Raw genomic sequence first — 22,581 nt, forward strand, 5'->3', positions numbered from 1 at the left:
ATTAATTCTGATTTGCTGAGAACATAAAATGAAGAGGGAATGACTCTCCTTCCACAGCCCTCGCTAGTCTGATACTTTAAGTTGAAGTTAAATCAATGCAAAATATAAGAATTAGAGTTTTTTTTTTTTTTTTTTGTGGTGAGGTATGAATTTGAATTTAAATGATATGAATCAATTATTAGTAAAAAAAAAAAATTAATTATTGAAATCTATTTTACCCTCACGGTCAATATTAATGGTTTAACAATACTAATGATTATATAAAACCATTTAACAATACTAATGGTTTCAGCTATAACAACTTGAAACCATTTAACAATACTAATGGTTTCAGTAACACATCACACTTCATAATCATTCCAAATACACAATATAATTATGAAGGTATAAACTAGGGGTATACATGAATCGGGCAAATCCGGTTGACCCGGTCAAACCCACCGAATCCAACCCAAAAAAGTGGGTTGGGTCGGGCAAGTGGGTGAATACAGATTTCAAAAATGAAAAACCCATAAAAAAAAAAGTCGGGTTCCGGGTAAAACCAGACCCAACCCAAAAACCCCACTTACCTATTAGTGTTATGTTTTTTGAAATATTTTTTATGAAAATACTAAAGATTTTTCCATTTGATCATTAAATATTTTTATATTGAAAATAAGTTATACTATTTTTTAAGAAAATAGAAAGATTGAATAATTTTTAAAAATAAATATGATAATTTATCGCACTATTTAAAAAATAAAATGAAAAGCTTGAATAATTTTCATAAACATATATTATAATTCTTCGTTTAGTCATTTGATATTAAAAAAAAGAAGAAAAAAAATTATTTGGATAACAAACTATCTAACCCGTAAATTAGTTGGTTTACACGAAAAATAGGTGATTATATTTTATAGTGAAAAAAATACACTATTTTTCAAGAAAATATAATGGTTGAGTTATTTTTATTAAAAATATATGATGATTGATATTTAATATAAAAAAATAGGAAAATAATTTGGGTAACCTAGTACCTAACCCAAGCCGAAAATTAGTTGATTTACCCAATCCGGCCCAATGTTATAACGGATGGTTATTTTCCTCGACCAAATCTTGAGTATCCTATGTGATTCGGGTTTTAGTTTTGGTTAAACTCAACCCAATCTGGCCCACGTCCACTACCGTAATAAACTCAAAGCAACATGAAAGCAATAATCCAAAATAACTGACTCATGCTTCCATTTCCAAACTAGCTGAGCATTCAAAACACCAGTCTTGAGTTCAGGTAACCATTTAAAACCGATGATGCAGAACAAGAACCATATCCAAAATCCTGGAACTGGAATCACAAGAATCCAACATCGAATCAACTATTCTCTGCAACGATATCGAAAATGAATCGGAATTGAAGCAGTGATCTCGGCAACAATCTTCATACATCATCGATGATGAACCGTATGGATTCACGCGACAGTGACGAAACACGCGCATGAAGAAGAAATTGCCAAAAAAAGGAAAAAATTGAACAGTAGAGAACATTGAAATCGGAACAGAGAATCATTCTCCTAACTCATCAATTGCAATGAAACTGAAATGCAATCCAAATTGAAATCGCAAATCCTAGAATTTGGGGAAATGGATGAAGAATTGCAATTAAGAGGAAATCGCAGAATGAAAATGAAACAGAAATCGATCGGAACAGAAACAAGTAGCAATGATATTTGAACAAATTAGGATTAAACTCAATCTGACTATAATTTAGGATTAAAGAAGGATTAAACTCACAGTTCCTTGAGATGAAGTATGAATAGTGACGACGACGGCGAACGGCGGCGATGATGAAGTGAGTGGCAGAGGTAGCTGAACGAGATGATGTGTACTGCTACGTTTTTGGTGGGGGTTCGAGATGATGCGTGATGCTTAGAACTGAGAAGAAGAGTTTTCGCACGTGAATTTGTTGTAGGATTATTACACGTGTAAATGGATTTGAGGGTTCACGCGTAAGGAAAAGACTTATGCATAATAACTTTTGTCAACGTGGTGTGCTTATTTTTATTTTTTTGACTAAAAATAAATGATATTTATTCATTTAAATTGATATGGGAAAAAATCACACTTATTTAATATAAGTGGAAAGAAAAAACAATTTGGGGGTGATTTCGAGTCAAGATAAACTAAAAAGAAGAGAAAAAATAGTGAGAAGCTAGGATTAGAATGTAGGAGAGAAAAAGAGAAATAATACTATCTCGTGTATTCAGACGATTTAAATTTAAAGTTGTTATCGATGAGGCTTTACCGAATGCTTCCCAATTAGTAGATGATATTAAAGCTTTTTCTTGATTTTGGTTTAGTGGTGACTCTGGCCGTAAGTCCTCCATCACTTTTTCTAATCGGTGTATTGATCCTCTTGTATGTCTCTAAAACATATATATATATAATAACTTACTTTATACTGTATGTAAGGGATTGAATACCCAGTGCTCCCTTATAATGTATATTTTCTTATAAAAGAGAAACCCTAATTATGAGCACTAAAGTACTAAAATTCCCGTGTTATAAGTAGGCATGGCAATGAGGCGGGGCGGGGACGGGTTTTGCCCTCCTCAAACCCAACCCCATAAAGTTTGGGTTTCCCCAAACCCATCCCAAATTCTAGTGGGGATAAAAATGATAACCACAAACTCATACCCAACGGGGATCGGGTATCCCCATCGGGTTTCGGTTATCCCCATTACGCCTCTTTCCACATGAATTTAGATTGTATTTTAGTATTTTTTTATTAAAAAAAAATTAAATGTCCAAAATTATTTTCTCTCAACAATATTTTTTAAAATAAAGAAAAAAATAGAGAAAATAGTTTGTTTAATACTCTAATTAAAAATAAAAAATAAATATATGAACGTAATATAAGAGATTGCTTAAACGTTTCTAATTTAAAAGAGATGAAATCTAATTTTTAGTATAAGCGGGGCGGGTTCAGGGATGGATTCGGGTGGGTATCAATGTACCCATTACCCGCCCCAAACTCATCTTTTGAAATCGGAAAAAACTCAAACCCGAACTCAAACTCAATCAACTCGAGTTTTCCCCGTCAAAGCGGGTATAGTTTGAGCGGGTACCCGCGAGTATGAGTTTTATTGCCATGCCTAGTTATAAGAAATAAAGTACAAAAAATCATAAATTTTGTTTGTCAACAAACAATCCTTATCCTAAAAAGAAAAAAAATCCTTAATTTACTCACTTTACTCATTTTAAAAATCTAAACCCTGGTATCCAAAAAAAATAAAAAAATCTAAACCCTAATTTTTGTAAAAAATAAATAAATCTAAAGCCATACTCCAAAGACCAATATTCACATTTATTCTTCGTTGGAAAAAAGAAACGGCAAAAAAAAATCATAAATTTTGTTTGTCAACAAACAATCCTTATCCTAAAAAGAAAAAAAAAATCCTTAATTTACTCACTTTACTCGGCAATAGTTAATATGCATAAGCCTTTTCTTATGTATGGTGCATAAGTCATTCACAGTCATCAGATGATTTTACACATGTAATAATCATAACTAAAGAACTTTCTATTTTTGCTTCCTCAATTTCGGCCACATTTTACATGCGATTCGATCACCGATTTCGAAAACTAATACCGAAAACATTGATAAAATCGAACGACGATCAAAACGGTATAAAGAACGTCGAGTTTCGTTGATTATTGAGGGAGAACGAACCGGGTCGACGAACCGGGTCGTCGTGACCCGTTTCTGCAGAAAATGGGTGAGGAAGATGATGAATAGTGACGCGCGTCCACACCCACTCTCACTGGTGGCGCGTGGGGGCGCGTGCGGTGCCAAGGAGACTCCAATTTTTTTTATTATTTTTACATAAAAATAGTAAATAATTTTCTGAGAATTTTGGGTTTATATGAGCATTAGTGTCAAGATGTTATACACTGAAACCATTAGTCTTGTTAATTGGTTTCAAGATGTTATACACTGAAACCATTTGTCTAGTTAAATGGTTTGATACTGTTATACACTGAAACCATTATTATAGTTAAATGGTTTTATATGATCATTAGTGCCAAGATGTTATACATTGAAACCATTAGTCCTTTTAATTGGTTTCAAGATGTTATACACTGAAACCATTTGTCTAGTTAAATGGTTTCATACTGTTATACACTGAGACCATTATTTTAGTTAAATGGTTTCATAGCGTTATACACTGAAACCATTAGTCTTGTTATTTGGTTTCAAGATGTTATACACTGAAACCATTAGTCTAGTTAAATGGTTTCATAGCGTTATACACTGAAACCATTATTTTAGTTAAATGGTTTCATATGGGCATTAGTGCCAAGATGTTATACACTGAAACCATTGTTATTAAGTAAAACATCACATAACCATTTTACAAAACCATGCTACATAAAGCAAAAAATCATATAAAGCAATTAGGGTTAGTTTAGTTGAAAAAAAATTGGATAGTATGCATGAGATATTGGATTCGATCATTTTTTTATTGTAAAGAAAAATCGATATATATATATATATAATTAATGTATGAAATTTTATTTATATTGTGATTATGATTGATAAAACTTAAAATTAAATTGTATGTTTGACAAGTATGCTTTATATATACATGAACCATTCGTTATTATGTTGGGCTTCGAGGGGGTGTATGACGAAAATTAATTAAAAATGGATTTTTATAATATATACTGTTGGAACAAAATTGATTTAAAAATGTTGCCCCTAAATCTATTAAGGTTTTGATGATAACAAAGTATTAATAAACAATTGGAAGGACTAAAAATTTAATTTAAGTGTGCAGATATTAGCTTCAGATAAGCTCTGAATGAAGCTCAGAAGATATGTATTCAGAAGTTCACAAGCGCTCAGAAGATGTTGAACTTCAGAGGTTACATTCTTCAGATGATGAAGTCGTCAGAACTTCTTAAGGTCTAAGCTTCATCAAACTCTGAAGATCTTCTTGAAGTTTGTAAAGATTCTCTTTTGCAAGTCAACTCTTCTACCAATGAAGAAAAGGACCTTTCAAGCTTGATCAGAACAGCTACTCTCATTTTGTCTGTCCACTCTTGAGAACGTGGGACATCAGACTTGTTAGCTGAATAAGGAAAGTCTTCTCTGCACATGGTCAAAGTGTCTGAAACTCTTACTCAGTTTTAGAAACAACCAACTGCATCAAGACAAGCTGCTTGAAGACAAAAGGTTATCTACTTCAACGGTCATCTCTGCAACGACTCTTTTCTGGTTATATATATACTAGAAGAATCAGTTGCAAAATTATCAAGGATTAAACACGCGCTCGAACAAACTCTGAATTTTGTATACAAGCTCTGAACCTCTGAACTAGTGTTTTTGCACTCTTAGTCCAAATACTTTGTATTCATTGTATTTGCTCTTTAAGGTTCTTTTAAGAGCAGTTGTATACTTTCAACTACTTTATTATCTCTGGTACTTGAGAAAACTTAAGCTTGTGTGCTTAAGTGAAAAGTCTTAAGCTTGTGTGCTTGAGCATTGTTGTGAAGTCTCTTGCTTGTGTGCTTGAGCATTTGTAATCTTGTGTGATTATAGTGAAATCCCTTGGAAGTGCAAGGGGACTGGACTACTCTCGTTTTGTGAGAGGAACCAGTATAAATTGCTTGTGTGCTTTCTCTCTCTCTTATCTTGTTATTATTTGTGTTACTTATCCGCTGCTAACTTAGTTAAGTTAAGAACTTGGGAAAAGTTTTAACTTGGCTAAAACACAATTCAACCCCCCCTTCTTGTGTTTTCACACCTTCATATACTTCAAATGAACAAAAGTTATTATTTAATTGGAAACGGGGGGCGCGCTAGAAATTTGGGGGGTGTGCTAGAAGTTTGGAGGAGGGAAAAAAATTGGGGGCGCGCTAGAAATCTAGGGGAGGAAAAAAAAATTGGGGGGCTCACAAGAAATCTAGGAGAAAAAGGAAAAAAAATTGGGGGTGTGCTAAGCAAAAGGGCGGGGGCGCAAGTAATGGGGTAGTATATGGGGGGCGCGCGAGTAATGGATGCCTAATTTTGGGCTTGAGCTGACCTTTGGTTGACTTTTAGTGTAAGAAGCAAATATGATGGGTGTAGGAAACAAGTTTATGCATGGTGCATAAGTTTGGGCTTATGCACCATAACCACACCCATTTAACTAAAATTGGGGGCGCGCTAGAAATCTAGGGGAGGAAAAAAAATTTGGGGGCTCACAAGAAATCTAGGAGAAAAAGGAAAAAAAAATTGGGGGGTGTGTTAAGCAAAAGGGGGGGCGCAAGTAATGGGGTAGTATATGGGGGGCGCGCGAGTAATGGATGCCTAATTTTGGGCTTGAGCTGACCTTTGGTTGACTTTTAGTGTAAGAAGCAAATATGATGGGTGTAGAAAACAAGTTTATGCATGGTGCATAAGTTTGGGCTTATGCACCATAACCACACCCACTTTACTCATTCTAAAAATCTAAACCCTGGTATCCAAAAAAATAAAATCTAAACCCTAATCATATCATATTCATATTATACTAAAAGATGGTGGACTTTGAGACTCAAATCTAAAACCCTAATGAAACCCTAATTGAATTGGCCAATTGGTGATCAACAACTTTGCATAATGTCCAATCATGTTATGCCAATTTCATCCACTTATATGTTGCCAATTTCCATCCAATGATCATGTTCCACTTGCCTATAGGTAATCCAATTAGCACTTGACATATTTGAATGATGAGGTGACAAATGGAAAACTAGAAACACATGCATTGGTGCTCAATTTCCTGGTTAATGAAAACAATGGGCTGTTTGATGGTTTACCCAAAGAATGAGTTTGATACCAGATTAATAAAAGCTTACATTAGGAGCTGCTTTTTCTCAAAAATTTTTCATTTCTCAACTTTCTTTCTCTCTCTTCTATCTTTTCTCTCTCTGTTACTCTCTTTCGCCTCTTCATGAAGAACAGCAAGAACATCACCGTCTCGTCCCTAGATTCCGGCGGCTGGCCATCGCGAATCCCATACTCCGGCGAGCCACCACACCATCTCGTCCTTCACCGCCACATCCACCACCATCACACCTACAATCACTCGAAATTGTCCGCCGCCTCTATTCCTCCGCCTCGCCGATTTCATTCTTTCGATTTCAAAAGCCTCTCTGGTAATCTTTCGATTTCATTCTTTTTTCTTCTCACCGATTTCATAAGCTGCTTGCATTACTTCTCACTGATTTTGATTTCTTCATTTCTTCTTCGTCTTAGGTGGGTTCAATTCCTCAAATTTTGATCTTGCATGTTTGAAATCTTCCCTGAAATTGGATCTTTGGATGTCAATCAGGTACCTAGAATAATCTCATCTCTCTTTCATACTGTTTTTCGTTTTTTATTTTATTTTAATTTTTGCAGAATGCATTCCAGTGATAAAATTGAATTTTTATCAATTGGTTCAGATTAATCAAGCCTCATATGAATTTTGTGTTATTTTGTGCAAAACAAAGTTAAAGCTTTGATTTTTAATGATTTATGTTTTGTGGGGTTTGTTTGTTTAAAGACATATAGAGAAAGCTGTTGTTGGAGAATGTCATGTTTCAAAAGATTTAGTTGAAAAGTTACCACATAATCTTGTGGTAATTGCTTCACACACAACTGAGATGGACAAGGAGAAAGGGATGGAGGTACTATATATATTTGATCATTGTATTTTGCTATGATTTTAGAAAAGTTATTGACTCCAACTGTATTTTATGTTTTCAGATCCAACCTGATAGAAATAATGGGGAGTCAACATCACTCATAACTCAGGTAGTATTATTTTAAAAAATTAGATAAATTTTGTTGGTTTGGTTGGTTCCTTCATGAATAAATATTGATCACTAATCTAATAATACTTTCCCTTTATTATTTAGGAGAAGCCTACTAGACAGCCTGATCATGGAAGCAAAATCCCCTCTGAACTTATGAAGCAAATTATTAGCCTTTTCCCCCAACAAGTTAACCATATTGCTGCCTAAGGTATTGTCTTTTACTAATTTAAAATTCATTCATTATCATGTATTGTTACTTTATCCTATGATGTGTATATTTTCTTTTTAATAGTATGAGGTGACTTTATATGAATATATTTTGTATGATATTTGGGGTAGGGTTATGGAGCAAAGTCTGCTGAAGAGAAGCAGAGGCTTTTGAAGTTAATGAGAAACTTAAATTTTAATGGGAAATCTGGTTCGGAATTGTATATGCCCAATGCTCAAACTTTTGTTGGAGTGGCTGCATCAGATGGATTTTATACTCCTGATTTCAAAGGGGATTTCTCCCTTTCAATAAACTTATATAAGGAAGAATTTTAAAGTTGTTGAATAATTGGTAAAATGTCTCCACTCTTTTGGTATTGTTGAATAGTTTGAATTGTGAATTTTTTGTGAAGTTGTTATTGATGCATTATATCTTTGTGGTTTGGATGACATATTTTACATCTATCGAAGTATTCTATTGGACAAATCTCCTTTATGTCCATGTTTTCTCAGTCTCTTTTTTCTTTTCCACTTCTTTTCTATATGATTGAGTAATATATAAGAGTGAAATTTTAAATAAAATAGATTGAAATTTCATGGACTTCTTTTTCCCTTTTCAAGAAAGCTATTAGGATAGAGTTTGAAGCTTAGAATTTGAAAGCATTTGAAGCTTATAACTTCAAGCTTGTGGGTATGTGTGTCTCCAAAATATGTAGGCCAGTGTCTGTAATGGATTGTAGTGTACTCCTAGCGTGTGTTGTTTCGATTATGCATTGACAGAAAAAACATTCCTCCTGCATAGCCTACAAAAGATGTTACTGACATGAATGTCTGATCCGCCGAAATCATATTGGTGACTGGGGCACTCAGGTAGATTTAATCTCTAAAGTAAACTATGCTATTTTGTGCTCTGTGTTATAGATCATTTTTTTTTTTGAAGAATCACATTTTGGTACTGGAGCATATGGCTTAAAATCCATGCATTGATTTTGCAGTTCGAAATGCTGATTCAATACCTCCTTTTTATTTTTATTTTTTTAATAAGCAACTTTTTATTCCTTTTTTTACGTATGCAGATAAATTTGGAACATGTTGGTGAATCATAACTGCTACTTTGTAGGGGAGGGGGGATAGGTATTTATGGTTATTACTATTTTATAGGGATGACTACATCATCATTGCTACTTTTTAGGAAGTATTGAGTATCCAACCCTATATTTTTGCATAACTCCTTCACTAATCCACACATATTTTCTCATTGATCAAATACACCACTCTTCTAATTTTCTTTTCTATTCATCTCCTATGTGTTTTGTCTATCTTATTTCAACAACATCTTCCTCTAACCCTTCATTTCCCATATGGCATCCTATCTCACATAATTAAACGACTGTTATAAAACCCAATCTAGGAAAGAGAAAAAAAGTCACACTCTTATCTTTCTTGCTTTAGATGGCTGGCTTTGAAAACAGAGATATGATGACATGCTTTGTTGTAATTTTGAATGCTTTAATATACAGTACTTAAATGCTTCAATCTTTGCTTATGATACTAAGTAAAAAAAAGTTCTCAATCTTCTTCTTCTTCAAAAAAAAAAAGTTCTCAACAACTTAAATTAGGGATAAGTATGAAGTTTTGAACTTGGAGAGATTGATATGTTTCAACCAATGTGAAGTCCAAGATCTTATATCTCACAATGCTTTCGATCTTTATTAGATTGCAAACTCTGTGAATGTTGGTGGCTCAAATTATGTTGAAAGATTCCTACTTTAATAGGTTGGCTCGAATTTTTGGTGGATGGATATATTATGAAGATGAAATTAGTTGTCATCCAAGCATAGACTTTGCAGCAAAGAAAATAACTGTTGTTGGAGTGTAATGGCAAGCATAACAAAGGTGAAGACTACATAAATATGGCCAGAATTTGCTTCACCAATTGGAGTTACAAGTGGTGCTCCTGAATAAAGGAAATAGACTATAGGTGTTTTCGTATGCTTTGAGTCTGTATTAGGTGGTAGTTTAGTGGTAGTTTAATTAGTGTAAATGAGAATGTTAGCAAGTGAAGTTGTGGCTTTGAAGAGATATTAGTAGTTTATTTAGAAGGAGCTTTATCTTTGCATAAGGATCGACTATTGAAACCGATTTTCATAATGAGTAGTGGATCATATAAGTAAAGATTTATTTTTTAAATTCATTGAGTCTTTGGTTAAAAGTCACTTATGAATTATCAATTTTGTCAATTTTATTTTTATTTTTGCTGGATGAGAATTTCAAAATATGATACAACTTTCACAACATGGAATTAATGACACAATATTATTATAAGAATATCCATGGAATAATGGCCATAGTTTTGATCAACCTTAAAGTTTGAAAATCCTTCCAAGTTATATATATTTTTTTAAGGCTCACTCACGGATCTTTGAAAGCTCCAATATAATCATTGATAATTTGGTGTTGATAATTTTTACCTAAAAAATTGTAGACCTTTTTATAAGTAGGGCGTAAAAATTATGAATCTCTCGAAAAAGTTATAAACCTTTCTATAAGTAGAGGTTGAAGTGTGAACCTTTCTATTAAAATTTATTAATGTCACTCACGGGTCATTGAAAGCTCAACTATAAAATTTGATGTGACTGAGCCATCTAACAATAGGGTGATTCACGGGTCTTTGAAGGCTCTACTATAAGGAAAGATAGTCGACAATAAAAAGAATGTCCGGGTTGGTTCTAACCCGAATGATCCAATTGAGCTTTGATTTGTTTGGTAATGATATTACAATTAAATTACTTAATTCTCATATGTTTATGACTAATTTCATTTGCTCATGGTATCCATGATTGGTATATATAATGATGCTCCCCCGAAATAATTTCCGCATGCTTATGACTAATTTCATTGGCACGTTGCATCCATGATTGATATACACATGACTTCAAATTTTGTTACCCATGGTTGTTCTTCGCAAGGTCTGCAACTATTACTCATTGTATATATTTGATTATACCAGTTTATTCGAAATTGTCCTTTTCATAATTTTTAGCACTTTATTTGTTGATCTTTCTTTGTGTTGATTATTTTTTGATGGATTGTTCGGGCTCTGCAATCTAAACTATGTAGTCCATTCATTTCATATATAATACTCAAACCATCTAATCTTTATTTTTATTTTTTTTTGTTTAATTTGATTTGCTATAGGTGCTTTTAATGCTGATGTGAAAATTGAGAAAAAGCGAGTACGAAAACCGGTCGCAAAGACTAATTTGTTTACGATTCCTCAAATCAACTACATGCCTGATTTTATGCATCCTTATATTGAGCATATTGTTGACGTAAAACGTGACGGTAATTGTGGGTATCGTGTCATTGCGTTAGATGACAAGAACGATGAAGATGATTATGAGCTTATCAAAGAGAGTATGGTTAATGAGTTGAACCTCTATAAGAGCATCTATTTGGAATTGTATGGTGGTGAAGATCGTTTGGCTTATATCACAAATGCACTCTTGCCATCAAAGAGAAGATCCAGGAGACATAGTGTTGCGTTAATCGAAAAATGGTTGACATTTCCGGATATGGGGCATATTGTAGCAACTATTTTAGGGAAAGTTGTCGTGAAATTGACCGAGACATTCTTTCCATTGCGTGGCATACCACCATCTAATCCTTCTTCGTTAATTGTTTGTATTGGGGCTATCCCCGGTCATTATGTCTACGTCAAGTTGAAAGATAATTGTCCCATACCTCCAACATGTATTCAGTGGAAGAGGTATTGTTCTCCGGATGCTATTGCTTGGGAGTCTTTTTTTGTTGCTCGACAAGCCAAGTTTGATAAACTCATGAAGGAAATAATAGTTGATAATAATAAGAAGATTCGAGTTGGTTCCAATTCCAATGTTCCAATTGAACTTTGATTTGAATGTTAGTTAAATTATGTAATTCGCGTGTGTTTATGAATATCCAATTAAACTTTGATTTGAATGGCAGTTAAATTACGCAATTCCCATAAGTTTTTGAATAATTTCATTTGCGGATAATATCCATGATTGGTATGTGTAATGATACTCTCTCTGATAATTTCCGTGTGCTTATGATTAATTTCACTACGAGGTTGCGTCCATGATTGATATACGAATGGTATTCCGCCAAACCCGTGCAACGCACGGGTGGCCATCTAGTTTTTGTAAAAAATAAATAAATCTAAACCCATACTCCAAAGACCACAATATTCACATTTATTCTTCGTTGGAAAAAAGAAACGGCAAAAAAAATGGCAAAGAAAAGCAAAAGAATGGTAGAATTTGAAGAATTACCAGAACCATGTATCGCTACGATACTCTCTCACACGACTCCCATTGACACTTGTAGGCTCTCCGTTGTTTCTAAAACATTCCATTCTGCCTCCGATTCCGATGACGTCTGGAATCGATTTCTCCCTTCCGATTCCAATCTCATCGACTCTATCTTCTCACGGTATCCTCACCTTGCCAACCCTCCTTCTAAAAAGGCTCTGTTTCGTGCTCTCTCTGATTCTGATCTTATGATCATTGACGATGGTAAAAAGGTATTTTTCTTTCTAACCGCCGATTCTCTTTAAGATGTTTAGTTCAGAATGCTAATAATTAACTTTTGGATGTGTTGAAATGTAGAGCTTTCAATTGGATAAGAAGAGTGGAAAAATATTTTACATGCTTTCTGCTAGATCACTCACCACCACTGATTGCAAAAGCAGTGCACGTCGTAAGAAAAAGTGGATTTCTGTGCGAGAGTCCAGGTTATTAGCTCTTAAGTTTCTATAATAATAGTAATAATTACTCCCCCTCCTTCACAAAATATAAGCAAAAGTTAGTCAAAAAAAAAAAATGTATTTGACCCAAATCTTTAACGAAATATATCAAGTTTTTTTTGACTCATTTTTCTTATATTTTGGGACGGAGGGAGTATCTTTCTAACAAACATGTATCAAGACTCCGTGTGCTATTTATTTAGTGCGTAGCTGATAAGTAAGTTATCTTAGAATAACTTATAAGCTACTATCTTTTAACTTACAAGGAATAAGTCATTTGTTTGAATTTGTAGTGTTTTGTTAAAATTAGCATTTTTATAAGTATGAAATAACATAAAAAGATATGTTTAATTAAATTTTTTTTAAGTAAGATGGCATGGCTAAAATTAAAAGAAAATATCATAGCTTATAAGCTACTTGAACTAACATTTGAAAAATAAGCTAGCTATAAGCTAGTAAAATAAGCTATAAACTTTTTTAAAAAATGTTTACCCAACAGATTTTTTTTTGTCATATGAGCTTATAAACTATATAAGCTCAAAATCCGTAAGTATCACAGTTTGATCATGTGGAAGTAATATATTAATATCGAATTTTTCCATATGAATTGATAATCTTTTTCTCGCTTTTCTTATTTGTAATTTGATAGTTTTATTTATTTATTTTTTAACATCTCTTTCCGGTTCCAATATTCTTATGATCTTATCTTTTCAATTTTTTACACGAATTTTGACAGGTTCCCTAAAGTTCTTAAGCTTGGTCTTGTTTCCCGACTCGAGATTCATGGGATGATTAGCTCTCTATCCTTGTCCCCAAATACCGAATATGTGGCTTATCTCGTGTTCAAGATGAGTGGTGGCCTCTGGATTAGAGAAAGAGCCTGCGAAGTTATCCATTGGTGTTGAAGGTGAAGGAAAATTGATACGATAAAAGCAGCGGAATTTTAAAATTTTCCTTTTGTGATCCTTACGAATGGTCATGAATTGTGTTTAGAGTTTTACCTTTTGGTTCGAAAACTCCCTTTAAATCACGAACGGCTATCGAACACTTCGAATCACGAACAAGGTCACGAACAAGAACCTCGAATCGTCACGAACAAGGTCACCACCAAGTCACCAACGAATTTGATCACAAGCGTTAAAGGTATAACGCCTCTAGCCAGTCCACACGAACAACAACCTTCAATGGAGTGCTAGCTCCAATGGTTTGAAGGGTTAGGAGAAAGGAGGCACAAAATAAGGATTAGGGTTTTTCACAAAAACTCTAGAAAGGTGATTAGGGTTTCTCAAGAGAGGAGAGAACAAAGGCTCATGAGAATGAGTAACAAAAGTGTGTAACTATTTCTCCTTACCACAAGGGTTCTATTTATAGAACCACTTGCCATGGCAAAATTACACTAAAGCCCTTTTAACTAAATGGGCTATAGTGGGCGCCATTCTCATGTAAATATGTCTAGTACATATTTGCACCCCCTTCTTGCTACATCATACCATATGATGTAATGCTCATTTTAATTACCATAATACCCTTATCATATTTCCTTATTTCTCCAAGGTGCACCGTACCTTACGGTGTTCCAATCTCACTAGATTGTTCTTATGTGTGTGACCCTGTAGGTTTCCGTAACATTGACAATTATAATAAATCTCTATTTATTACAATAAACAGTGAGCGGTATCTAGCAACACATCACTGCTACTCAAGTTACGAGAAATTAACATGTGATCTAAACATAACCTCTTGTGATAATATCAGTGTGTATAATTACCCCTTTGCCCTTTATGTCTATATTGAACACAAAACATACTTGGTGTCATCTTTGTCCAGTTCAATATTGGGCCCATGACATTTATCCTGTTATGCAGGATTGGCAAATTCCATCTAGGTCACTACTGTCCCTCAGCATGCTTTGTGAAGTACCCATCAACTGCCTTTATGGTTATCCTGTTACGGATAACGTTAGATCAGCAACAAAGTACTTGACTCCACATCTAGGGTACAAAGTGGTTTCAGGTCTAAGGGCGGTTTACACCATTATCACCATGAGAGTAACTTATGACACTTTGCATAACTTTGCATGTAGTACTCTCATAGCGGGTCAATCCAGTATAAATATTACTCCTAATATTTATACCTACGTCAAGACTTGATAACTCCTTATCCCATGATCCATGAGATGTGATCATCAGTCTATCTTCATAATAGTCTTTATGCTTTTAAGGTTATCCCCTTTACCTTAAAGCTCGACTACAGATACTTTAAGAATAGTGTCCTTATGTTTAATATTATCTCATGATTAAGTCACACTTAATTATTAAACGGACTTTCTATTCTAGGGACTTCATTATTTTGCAACCTTACAAATATAATAAAGAAATGCCATATTTATATTCAAACTCCTAAAGCAAATACTATGAAAATAGATTGGCTCTTAGGGCTTACTCCAACAATCTCCCACTAGCACTAAAGCCAATCTAGGTTTCTCTTAATACCTATAGACTTAGTATGCCCATCACGCTTCAACTGCGCAAGAGGCTTTGTTAGTGGATAAGGAACTATTTCCTATGTTGGTATCTTACGTATCTTTCAACGTTCTATTTCGATCTCTATCGAAATATATAAGTGTCTAAGTATATTCATGAATCGTCGGTGAGATCTATTTTCAAGTGTTCTTGCAAGATTAAACTATTACCATCACTAATGTGATTAATGTGACTTGTAACACCGGAAACATATCTTTAGCTCAATCATGAGCCAAACGATCCAATCTTAAATACTCAACTTATTTAACTGAAACAAACATATTACGAAGCTTATCTTATAGCTTTCAATGCTTGTATTCAGCCATGATATACAATACATTGGTATGGAAACTTCCTTCATTATAACTTCCTTATAATGATCCTTCCCATACCTATCTATTTCAAGAAATAGGCCTTAGTTCCTTTAAGGTCCTTAGGGATATTCTTGAAGGTAAGTTAGTGTCAAACACTAATTTCAATTTTGGTACATAGGTTATTCCTAACTCTTTAGGAATTCTTGCCTAAGTGTTTCATCAAGAGTTATTTTCTTAGTCATGTCTCACATGTATAAGAAAAATGTCTTGATGATTAATATGATATCAGATATTATCACTCCCACTAAAACTTTGTATGCACAAGATTTATATTTGTCCTTCATTTGTTTTCCACAAAACTTTCAAAAGGAACAAATATTCAAATTTATTCGATCTAATCAAAGTTAGATAGGTTTGTCCTTGTTAATTTGTTTTTCATAAAACTTCATAAAAGGAACAAACAATAATTTAATTTTCTGAGAACTCTATCTAATCAAAATTAGATAGCTACAAGTTATATACCTTTCTAGCATCATTTGGATCAACAAAACCCTTACGTATATGTCCAACGCATATATATGAGGTCATTCCAATTAAGGAATGCAACTTTGTTATCCATCTACCAAAACATGTAGTACAACATTTAGCAGAAGCAATCAAATATTATAAGGTATTCTTAATACCATCCATATCAGTGTTCAAAAAGAATACTCACTTTCATCGTATGAGTCTTACTCATCTTGAAGACATAACCATTATCTACATAAGGTTAGTGTATATGGATTCTGTATGAGATTTCATGGCATTTAGCCACTTCTCATAATCTAGATCGTCTTACGACCTTTTAGAAAGTCAAAGACTCATCTTCCATGAGAATCATATCACATTGCTGAGTCATGATAAAACCATACCTTGTAGCCATATGTGATATGTTAGACTTATCTTGGATTTGTGCAACTTTAAAACAATGGTTCTTCAACAACCTTGAGGAACCGGTTTGCATTCCCTTTTAAATAAATATGTTTTGTGGTACTTGAATTTATTCAAGTTCTATATCACTCCCACTGTCTCTTTTAGAGACACACTCCCACTAGAGGAATGTTTCAAACCTAGCAACAAAACAACCTTTTGTCCTTAAGAGTGATATAGGACCAATATCCCTTTCTTTAGGATATTTCCACTTATTCATTCATTCATTTGGAATTAGATTTATCTAATAAATTTTAATCCAAAATTCTCATAAAGACAAACTTGGTACTCTTACCTCCATATCGCATATGGTGTCTTTATGATCATTTTAAAAGGGAACTAATTGTGGGTGAAGATTAATTATAAGTAAAGAGATTTATAGAAAGAGTCAATATATAATTAAACTATCCTTAAATCATGTCAAACATGATGTGATAAAATAGTTATTATAGTCTTTTAATTAAGTATTTACTGATATGACTCATTCATATAACTTAAATACTTTTGTCGAGTTCTATTTTCTTCATTGTTGAATTTCTTTGACAAATTCAAAGATTTCTAATTGGTGTCATACACCTACCAACATCTAATGATTTTAATCATCAATGTTAATGAAGTAAAATAAACTCAATATACAAAATATGTTTAGTGGTCGACATACATCTCATGTATATTGTTCAAATAGGTCATGCGTTATTTTATTGACACATCGAATATTTGTACTAAACAACAATGCTCTTGATATATTTAAGGTCCAAATCATATTTGGCTCTTATCACGATTGTTATAGATAACCCTATCAAGACCATGGAACCCTAGTCCATTACTTGACTTGGAGTAATAGTATAGAAAACTTTGCTTAAATGATAGGACCATTACTTGTCTTATCATTTAAGGCTACAATTCATATATTGTCAATACAAGATATACAATTGCTACTTCTATTATTACTAGATGGAATTCAATAACAATTATTGTGTTCCATTTCAAACTCGATTTTAAGTCATTGCATAAGCTCTCATTATCAATGAAACAATTTTCATTCTAGATATGGGTTGACTTAAAATTATAGCCAATGTTCTAATTCTTTAAGCATCTCTATTTTCGAAAAATTGAGATTCAACATCTTGTATCATATACTTTTGATGTAGAAATAGAAATTTTGACTTTCTATAACAATATGTGCATTATTGAAGTCTCACTTCATACTTTTGGTTTGACTCTTCCAAGAACTATTTACGTCATTTTTATTTAATGGTCTAACCATAGCCGTTCTACTTTGACAACCATTTTGTACTATTCAAATAAGAGGAATATAAATCTTATTTATATTATATCTCAAATCTTTGATAGTGCAAATTAATTCTCATTCAACTCAACAAATTCCGGTAGATATTCAAAACAATTTTGTCTATATCTATTCCATTATAATTTGTTAGATTGATCCTATGACCAACTTTTGATCCATTGAGAAATTTATCATACTCTAAAGTTCTTTCAAAAGGATCTTACTTGAGATTAAATGATCACATCATTTATTATATATTCTATATCTAGACGTCAACTTGATGCTTCTAACAAGTATCCCTTTTCAATCTAGTTATGGTAGGTTGTTCACAGTTTATAGTTCAAGACTTATAGTTTTCTCGCATTTGAGAACAATTCTCAATTTGTACCAATACAGAAACTCCTTTCTGAAAATCTTGTCCTTCATAAGGACAACTTAATATGTATTGCATTTCGAAATTCTAATTACAAAGATATGTAAGATATTATGACTAAATCATATTTAATTTGGTCTTTAATTAAATACGCTCTCTCACTATTTTACTCAAAACAAATGACCCTCGACATTTGATTCGGAAAATCCCGTTGGAAGATTTTCTAGTGAGAATGAGATCCATATTTCACTTCGTTTTAAGTCAGCGTTGGGCTGATTACACAAAACTTAGTTATTTAGGTAGGAAACTCCTTTCCAATTGTATCTCATACAACTCTCATATCCTTTCTATTGGGTGAATAACACTTATTCTAATCCATCACATGGAATGACCCAATACTTGCTTCTAAAGTCATATAATCTTATTATATTTTCTTTAGTTAAGTTAGACCCATTAAATAGCGATCGGATAAATAAATTACCTCACCGCAACTTATCAATATTGACAATGCACTTCGCGTTGGCAAAACCTACATTGATCGATATTGATCTTGAAGGGCGCTATTCGTTGGAAAGCAATAAAACTTAATATTAATTCCTTTGAGGGCTTTTATAATTAATTTGATCTCACCTTACCACGACTTACATACAATGACGTCACTCCATTCATAACATGCATCAACATACATAATATAATAAAATGAAACAGTTATGGCCCATAGCGCATTTGTTCTCCCAAGCCAATGAGAGAACCTAATCTAACCTAAAACGATCTATACTTCTCCAAGCATGATCTCCAAGGTTGACCTCCATTGTTCTTCTTCTTCATAATATTACATAATAATATAAAAGAATACTCGTTTTACATACGAGGGAGTGGATGAGAAGAGAATATAGAGAATAGAGATAAGGCACGACACGCAGGCCGTATTTAAAACCCAAATGCAATAAAATAAATAAACTAAGGCCATAACCGATCATCAAATATAATAATAACAAACAAACTTTATTATTATTAAAGTCTCATAATTAATTAAATCCGGCGATTGATCAAATCAGGTAAGTTTGATTCAAATATTTAATTCACAATTAAATATTTCGAATCAAAATTTGCTAAAATAAATAACATTATTTTAAAGTAGAATTAAATCTTTTGACAATTCTCCAAATATGGAAAATTATTTAATCAAAACCTTTTTGAATAAAATATTTCCAAAATTGGTAATATTATCTTTTAAAACAATTTTAAAAGATATTTCTAGAGATTTGAAACGATTTCATAATTAAATATATTTGTCAAATATGGAAAATTATTTAATCAAAACCCTTTTGAATAAAATATTTCCAAAATTGATGATATTATCTTTTAAAACAATTTTAAAAGATATTTCTAGAATTTTGAAACGATTTCAAAATTAAATATATTTATCATCTACTTTTCGCATCAACACTTGATACGTTTTGCAAATCCTAATTTTAATGACACAACATTTGTGCAACCCTTTCATGCCGTCAAAATTCCTTATGACCAAATTCAATCCAATTGATCAACATGTCATTGTTTCACCATACAAATGTCGGATTCCGAAACAAATGAACACGGCTCGCTTTAATTGAATAACTTTCATAATAATTTTAACGAAATTACTAACGGTATATCACATACACCATTTTGCATTACGGTTACTTATATCATATATAAGTTTATGGCCGTTCTTGATTGTGTAACCTTAGGACAATTAACATATCGCATGCTTCACCATACAAGTGTCGGATTCCGAAGCCGTTTCAATGTTAATTACCCAATTCATACACAAAACTTACATCACATGTAAGTATTGACCGTTCTTGTTCGTGTAACCTTAGGACAATCAACATATCGCATGCTCCACCATACAAGTGTCGGATTCCGGAGCCGTTTCAATGTTAATCATCCAATTTATACACAAACAACCGTCAAATTTTAATTACTCGATTTTAATCTTTTATTAACTGTTTTAATCATATTAAAACTGAATTCATGAATTTAAACAAACATCAATTCATGGTTTCGTAAGTGGCTCTGATACCACTGAAGGAAAATTGATACGATAAAAGCAGCGGAATTTTAAAATTTTCCTTTTGTGATCCTTACGAATGGTCATGAATTGTGTTTAGAGTTTTACCTTTTGGTTCGAAAACTCCCTTTAAATCACGAACGGCTATCGAACACTTCGAATCACGAACAAGGTCACGAACAAGAACCTCGAATCGTCACGAACAAGGTCACCACCAAGTCACCAACGAATTTGATCACAAGCGTTAAAGGTATAACGCCTCTAGCCAGTCCACACGAACAACAACCTTCAATGGAGTGCTAGCTCCAATGGTTTGAAGGGTTAGGAGAAAGGAGGCACAAAATAAGGATTAGGGTTTTTCACAAAAACTCTAGAAAGGTGATTAGGGTTTCTCAAGAGAGGAGAGAACAAAGGCTCATGAGAATGAGTAACAAAAGTGTGTAACTATTTCTCCTTACCACAAGGGTTCTATTTATAGAACCACTTGCCATGGCAAAATTACACTAAAGCCCTTTTAACTAAATGGGCTATAGTGGGCGCCATTCTCATGTAAATATGTCTAGTACATATTTGCACCCCCTTCTTGCTACATCATACCATATGATGTAATGCTCATTTTAATTACCATAATACCCTTATCATATTTCCTTATTTCTCCAAGGTGCACCGTACCTTACGGTGTTCCAATCTCACTAGATTGTTCTTATGTGTGTGACCCTGTAGGTTTCCGTAACATTGACAATTATAATAAATCTCTATTTATTACAATAAACAGTGAGCGGTATCTAGCAACACATCACTGCTACTCAAGTTACGAGAAATTAACATGTGATCTAAACATAACCTCTTGTGATAATATCAGTGTGTATAATTACCCCTTTGCCCTTTATGTCTATATTGAACACAAAACATACTTGGTGTCATCTTTGTCCAGTTCAATATTGGGCCCATGACATTTATCCTGTTATGCAGGATTGGCAAATTCCATCTAGGTCACTACTGTCCCTCAGCATGCTTTGTGAAGTACCCATCAACTGCCTTTATGGTTATCCTGTTACGGATAACGTTAGATCAGCAACAAAGTACTTGACTCCACATCTAGGGTACAAAGTGGTTTCAGGTCTAAGGGCGGTTTACACCATTATCACCATGAGAGTAACTTATGACACTTTGCATAACTTTGCATGTAGTACTCTCATAGCGGGTCAATCCAGTATAAATATTACTCCTAATATTTATACCTACGTCAAGACTTGATAACTCCTTATCCCATGATCCATGAGATGTGATCATCAGTCTATCTTCATAATAGTCTTTATGCTTTTAAGGTTATCCCCTTTACCTTAAAGCTCGACTACAGATACTTTAAGAATAGTGTCCTTATGTTTAATATTATCTCATGATTAAGTCACACTTAATTATTAAACGGACTTTCTATTCTAGGGACTTCATTATTTTGCAACCTTACAAATATAATAAAGAAATGCCATATTTATATTCAAACTCCTAAAGCAAATACTATGAAAATAGATTGGCTCTTAGGGCTTACTCCAACAGAAGGTGGCCCTTGCATCACTAAATCTGTCTGTTTGGATCCCGACGTCGAGCGTCGTCATACTCATACCCATACTCGTACACGGAGATGCAAGTGTCGTGTATTGAGGCCGCCGCCCAAGAGGGTGCCCAAGAGAATAGCAAGACTGCAACATCCTTTTGAGAGAAACGATGGGTGGTTGGAGATTGAGATAGGAACATTCTTCAATTCAAGTCTCAAAGATAAGGAAGTCCGGATGAGTCTTATCCAGGAAAACAGTGGTTTGTCGATCATAAATTTCTTACTTGAAGGAATAGAAGTTAGGCCTACATATTATGCAGGGTCTTGTGTTTTGGATAACTAAATACTGCTTAAAGATTTGAAGTCTCTACTTTTCAACATATTATGTGACATATATGCTTATTTAAAAACGTCTCTTTGTTAAGTATATGAATAATTTATTGTTTATTACAATTATTATATTATCAATATTGTTCAACATACACTAGTTTAATTGTGTTTTGGATGTTTTTAAACTTTAAACCATATATACTTTAATCAAGCAATACAGTGCGGCAATGTACTAGATCAGTTGTAAATCTAAAAAAATGTCCAGATAATAGACTCCTCAATCTCATATTCATATAGTCTATTATCTGTTCAAGATATTTGAAAGGCATGCATGGCTATTGTCTCCTATTTTCTGCAATTTCATTCTTACACTTGCAGTTG

At 33.4% G+C, this 22,581-nt stretch overlaps 3 protein-coding genes across 7 annotated transcripts; all 3 read left to right on the forward strand.

Annotated features, from left to right (window-relative positions):
* The first annotated feature begins 6,609 nt into the window (after positions 1 to 6,609).
* LOC123902695 lies at positions 6,610 to 10,197 on the forward strand. 5 transcript variants are annotated; one of them, XR_006807701.1, is made up of 7 exons: positions 6,610 to 7,158; positions 7,259 to 7,334; positions 7,556 to 7,671; positions 7,751 to 7,798; positions 7,903 to 8,008; positions 8,140 to 8,877; positions 9,084 to 10,197. XR_006807701.1 is itself a non-coding variant. In XM_045952478.1 (7 exons), exons 1-5 carry the CDS (start codon positions 6,954 to 6,956, stop codon positions 8,005 to 8,007), a joined length of 558 nt encoding a protein of 185 aa, XP_045808434.1. In that variant the 5' UTR covers positions 6,625 to 6,953; the 3' UTR covers position 8,008; positions 8,140 to 8,877; positions 9,084 to 10,197. The 5 variants fall into 5 exon arrangements, 4 of the variants coding, with proteins under 4 accessions (XP_045808434.1, XP_045808436.1, XP_045808438.1 ...); XM_045952478.1 differs by having other exon boundaries at positions 6,625 to 7,158; positions 7,548 to 7,671; XM_045952480.1 differs by having other exon boundaries at positions 6,625 to 7,158; positions 7,548 to 7,671; positions 9,724 to 10,197.
* Positions 10,198 to 10,936: 739 nt separating this feature from the next.
* Positions 10,937 to 11,921, forward strand: LOC123889008. The gene is made up of 2 exons (XM_045938181.1): positions 10,937 to 10,976; positions 11,206 to 11,921. Exons 1-2 carry the CDS (start codon positions 10,937 to 10,939, stop codon positions 11,919 to 11,921), a joined length of 756 nt encoding a protein of 251 aa, XP_045794137.1.
* Positions 11,922 to 12,263: 342 nt separating this feature from the next.
* Positions 12,264 to 22,278, forward strand: LOC123902997 (putative F-box protein PP2-B12). The gene is made up of 4 exons (XM_045952846.1): positions 12,264 to 12,571; positions 12,657 to 12,781; positions 13,530 to 13,700; positions 21,876 to 22,278. Exons 1-3 carry the CDS (start codon positions 12,278 to 12,280, stop codon positions 13,696 to 13,698), a joined length of 588 nt encoding a protein of 195 aa, XP_045808802.1. The 5' UTR covers positions 12,264 to 12,277; the 3' UTR covers positions 13,699 to 13,700; positions 21,876 to 22,278.
* Positions 22,279 to 22,581: the final 303 nt, after the last annotated feature.

This window comes from Trifolium pratense, linkage group LG1, assembly GCF_020283565.1.
Source record: "Trifolium pratense cultivar HEN17-A07 linkage group LG1, ARS_RC_1.1, whole genome shotgun sequence".
In the NCBI taxonomy this organism is placed as follows: domain Eukaryota; kingdom Viridiplantae; phylum Streptophyta; class Magnoliopsida; order Fabales; family Fabaceae; genus Trifolium; species Trifolium pratense.

Coding starts and splice junctions, on each gene's coding strand:
- LOC123889008 (XM_045938181.1), top strand. CDS start 10,937: ATGACTTCAAATTTTGTTACCCATGGTTGTTCTTCGCAAG. Junction 10,977..11,205: donor CCATGGTTGTTCTTCGCAAG/GTCTGCAACTAT, acceptor GATTTGCTATAG/GTGCTTTTAATGCTGATGTG.
- LOC123902997 (XM_045952846.1), top strand. CDS start 12,278: ATGGCAAAGAAAAGCAAAAGAATGGTAGAATTTGAAGAATTACCAGAA. Junction 12,572..12,656: donor TCATTGACGATGGTAAAAAG/GTATTTTTCTTT, acceptor GTTGAAATGTAG/AGCTTTCAATTGGATAAGAA. Junction 12,782..13,529: donor ATTTCTGTGCGAGAGTCCAG/GTTATTAGCTCT, acceptor GAATTTTGACAG/GTTCCCTAAAGTTCTTAAGC.
- LOC123902695 (XM_045952478.1), top strand. CDS start 6,954: ATGAAGAACAGCAAGAACATCACCGTCTCGTCCCTAGATTCCGGCGGC. Junction 7,159..7,258: donor CGATTTCAAAAGCCTCTCTG/GTAATCTTTCGA, acceptor TCTTCGTCTTAG/GTGGGTTCAATTCCTCAAAT. Junction 7,335..7,547: donor GATCTTTGGATGTCAATCAG/GTACCTAGAATA, acceptor GTTTGTTTAAAG/ACATATAGAGAAAGCTGTTG.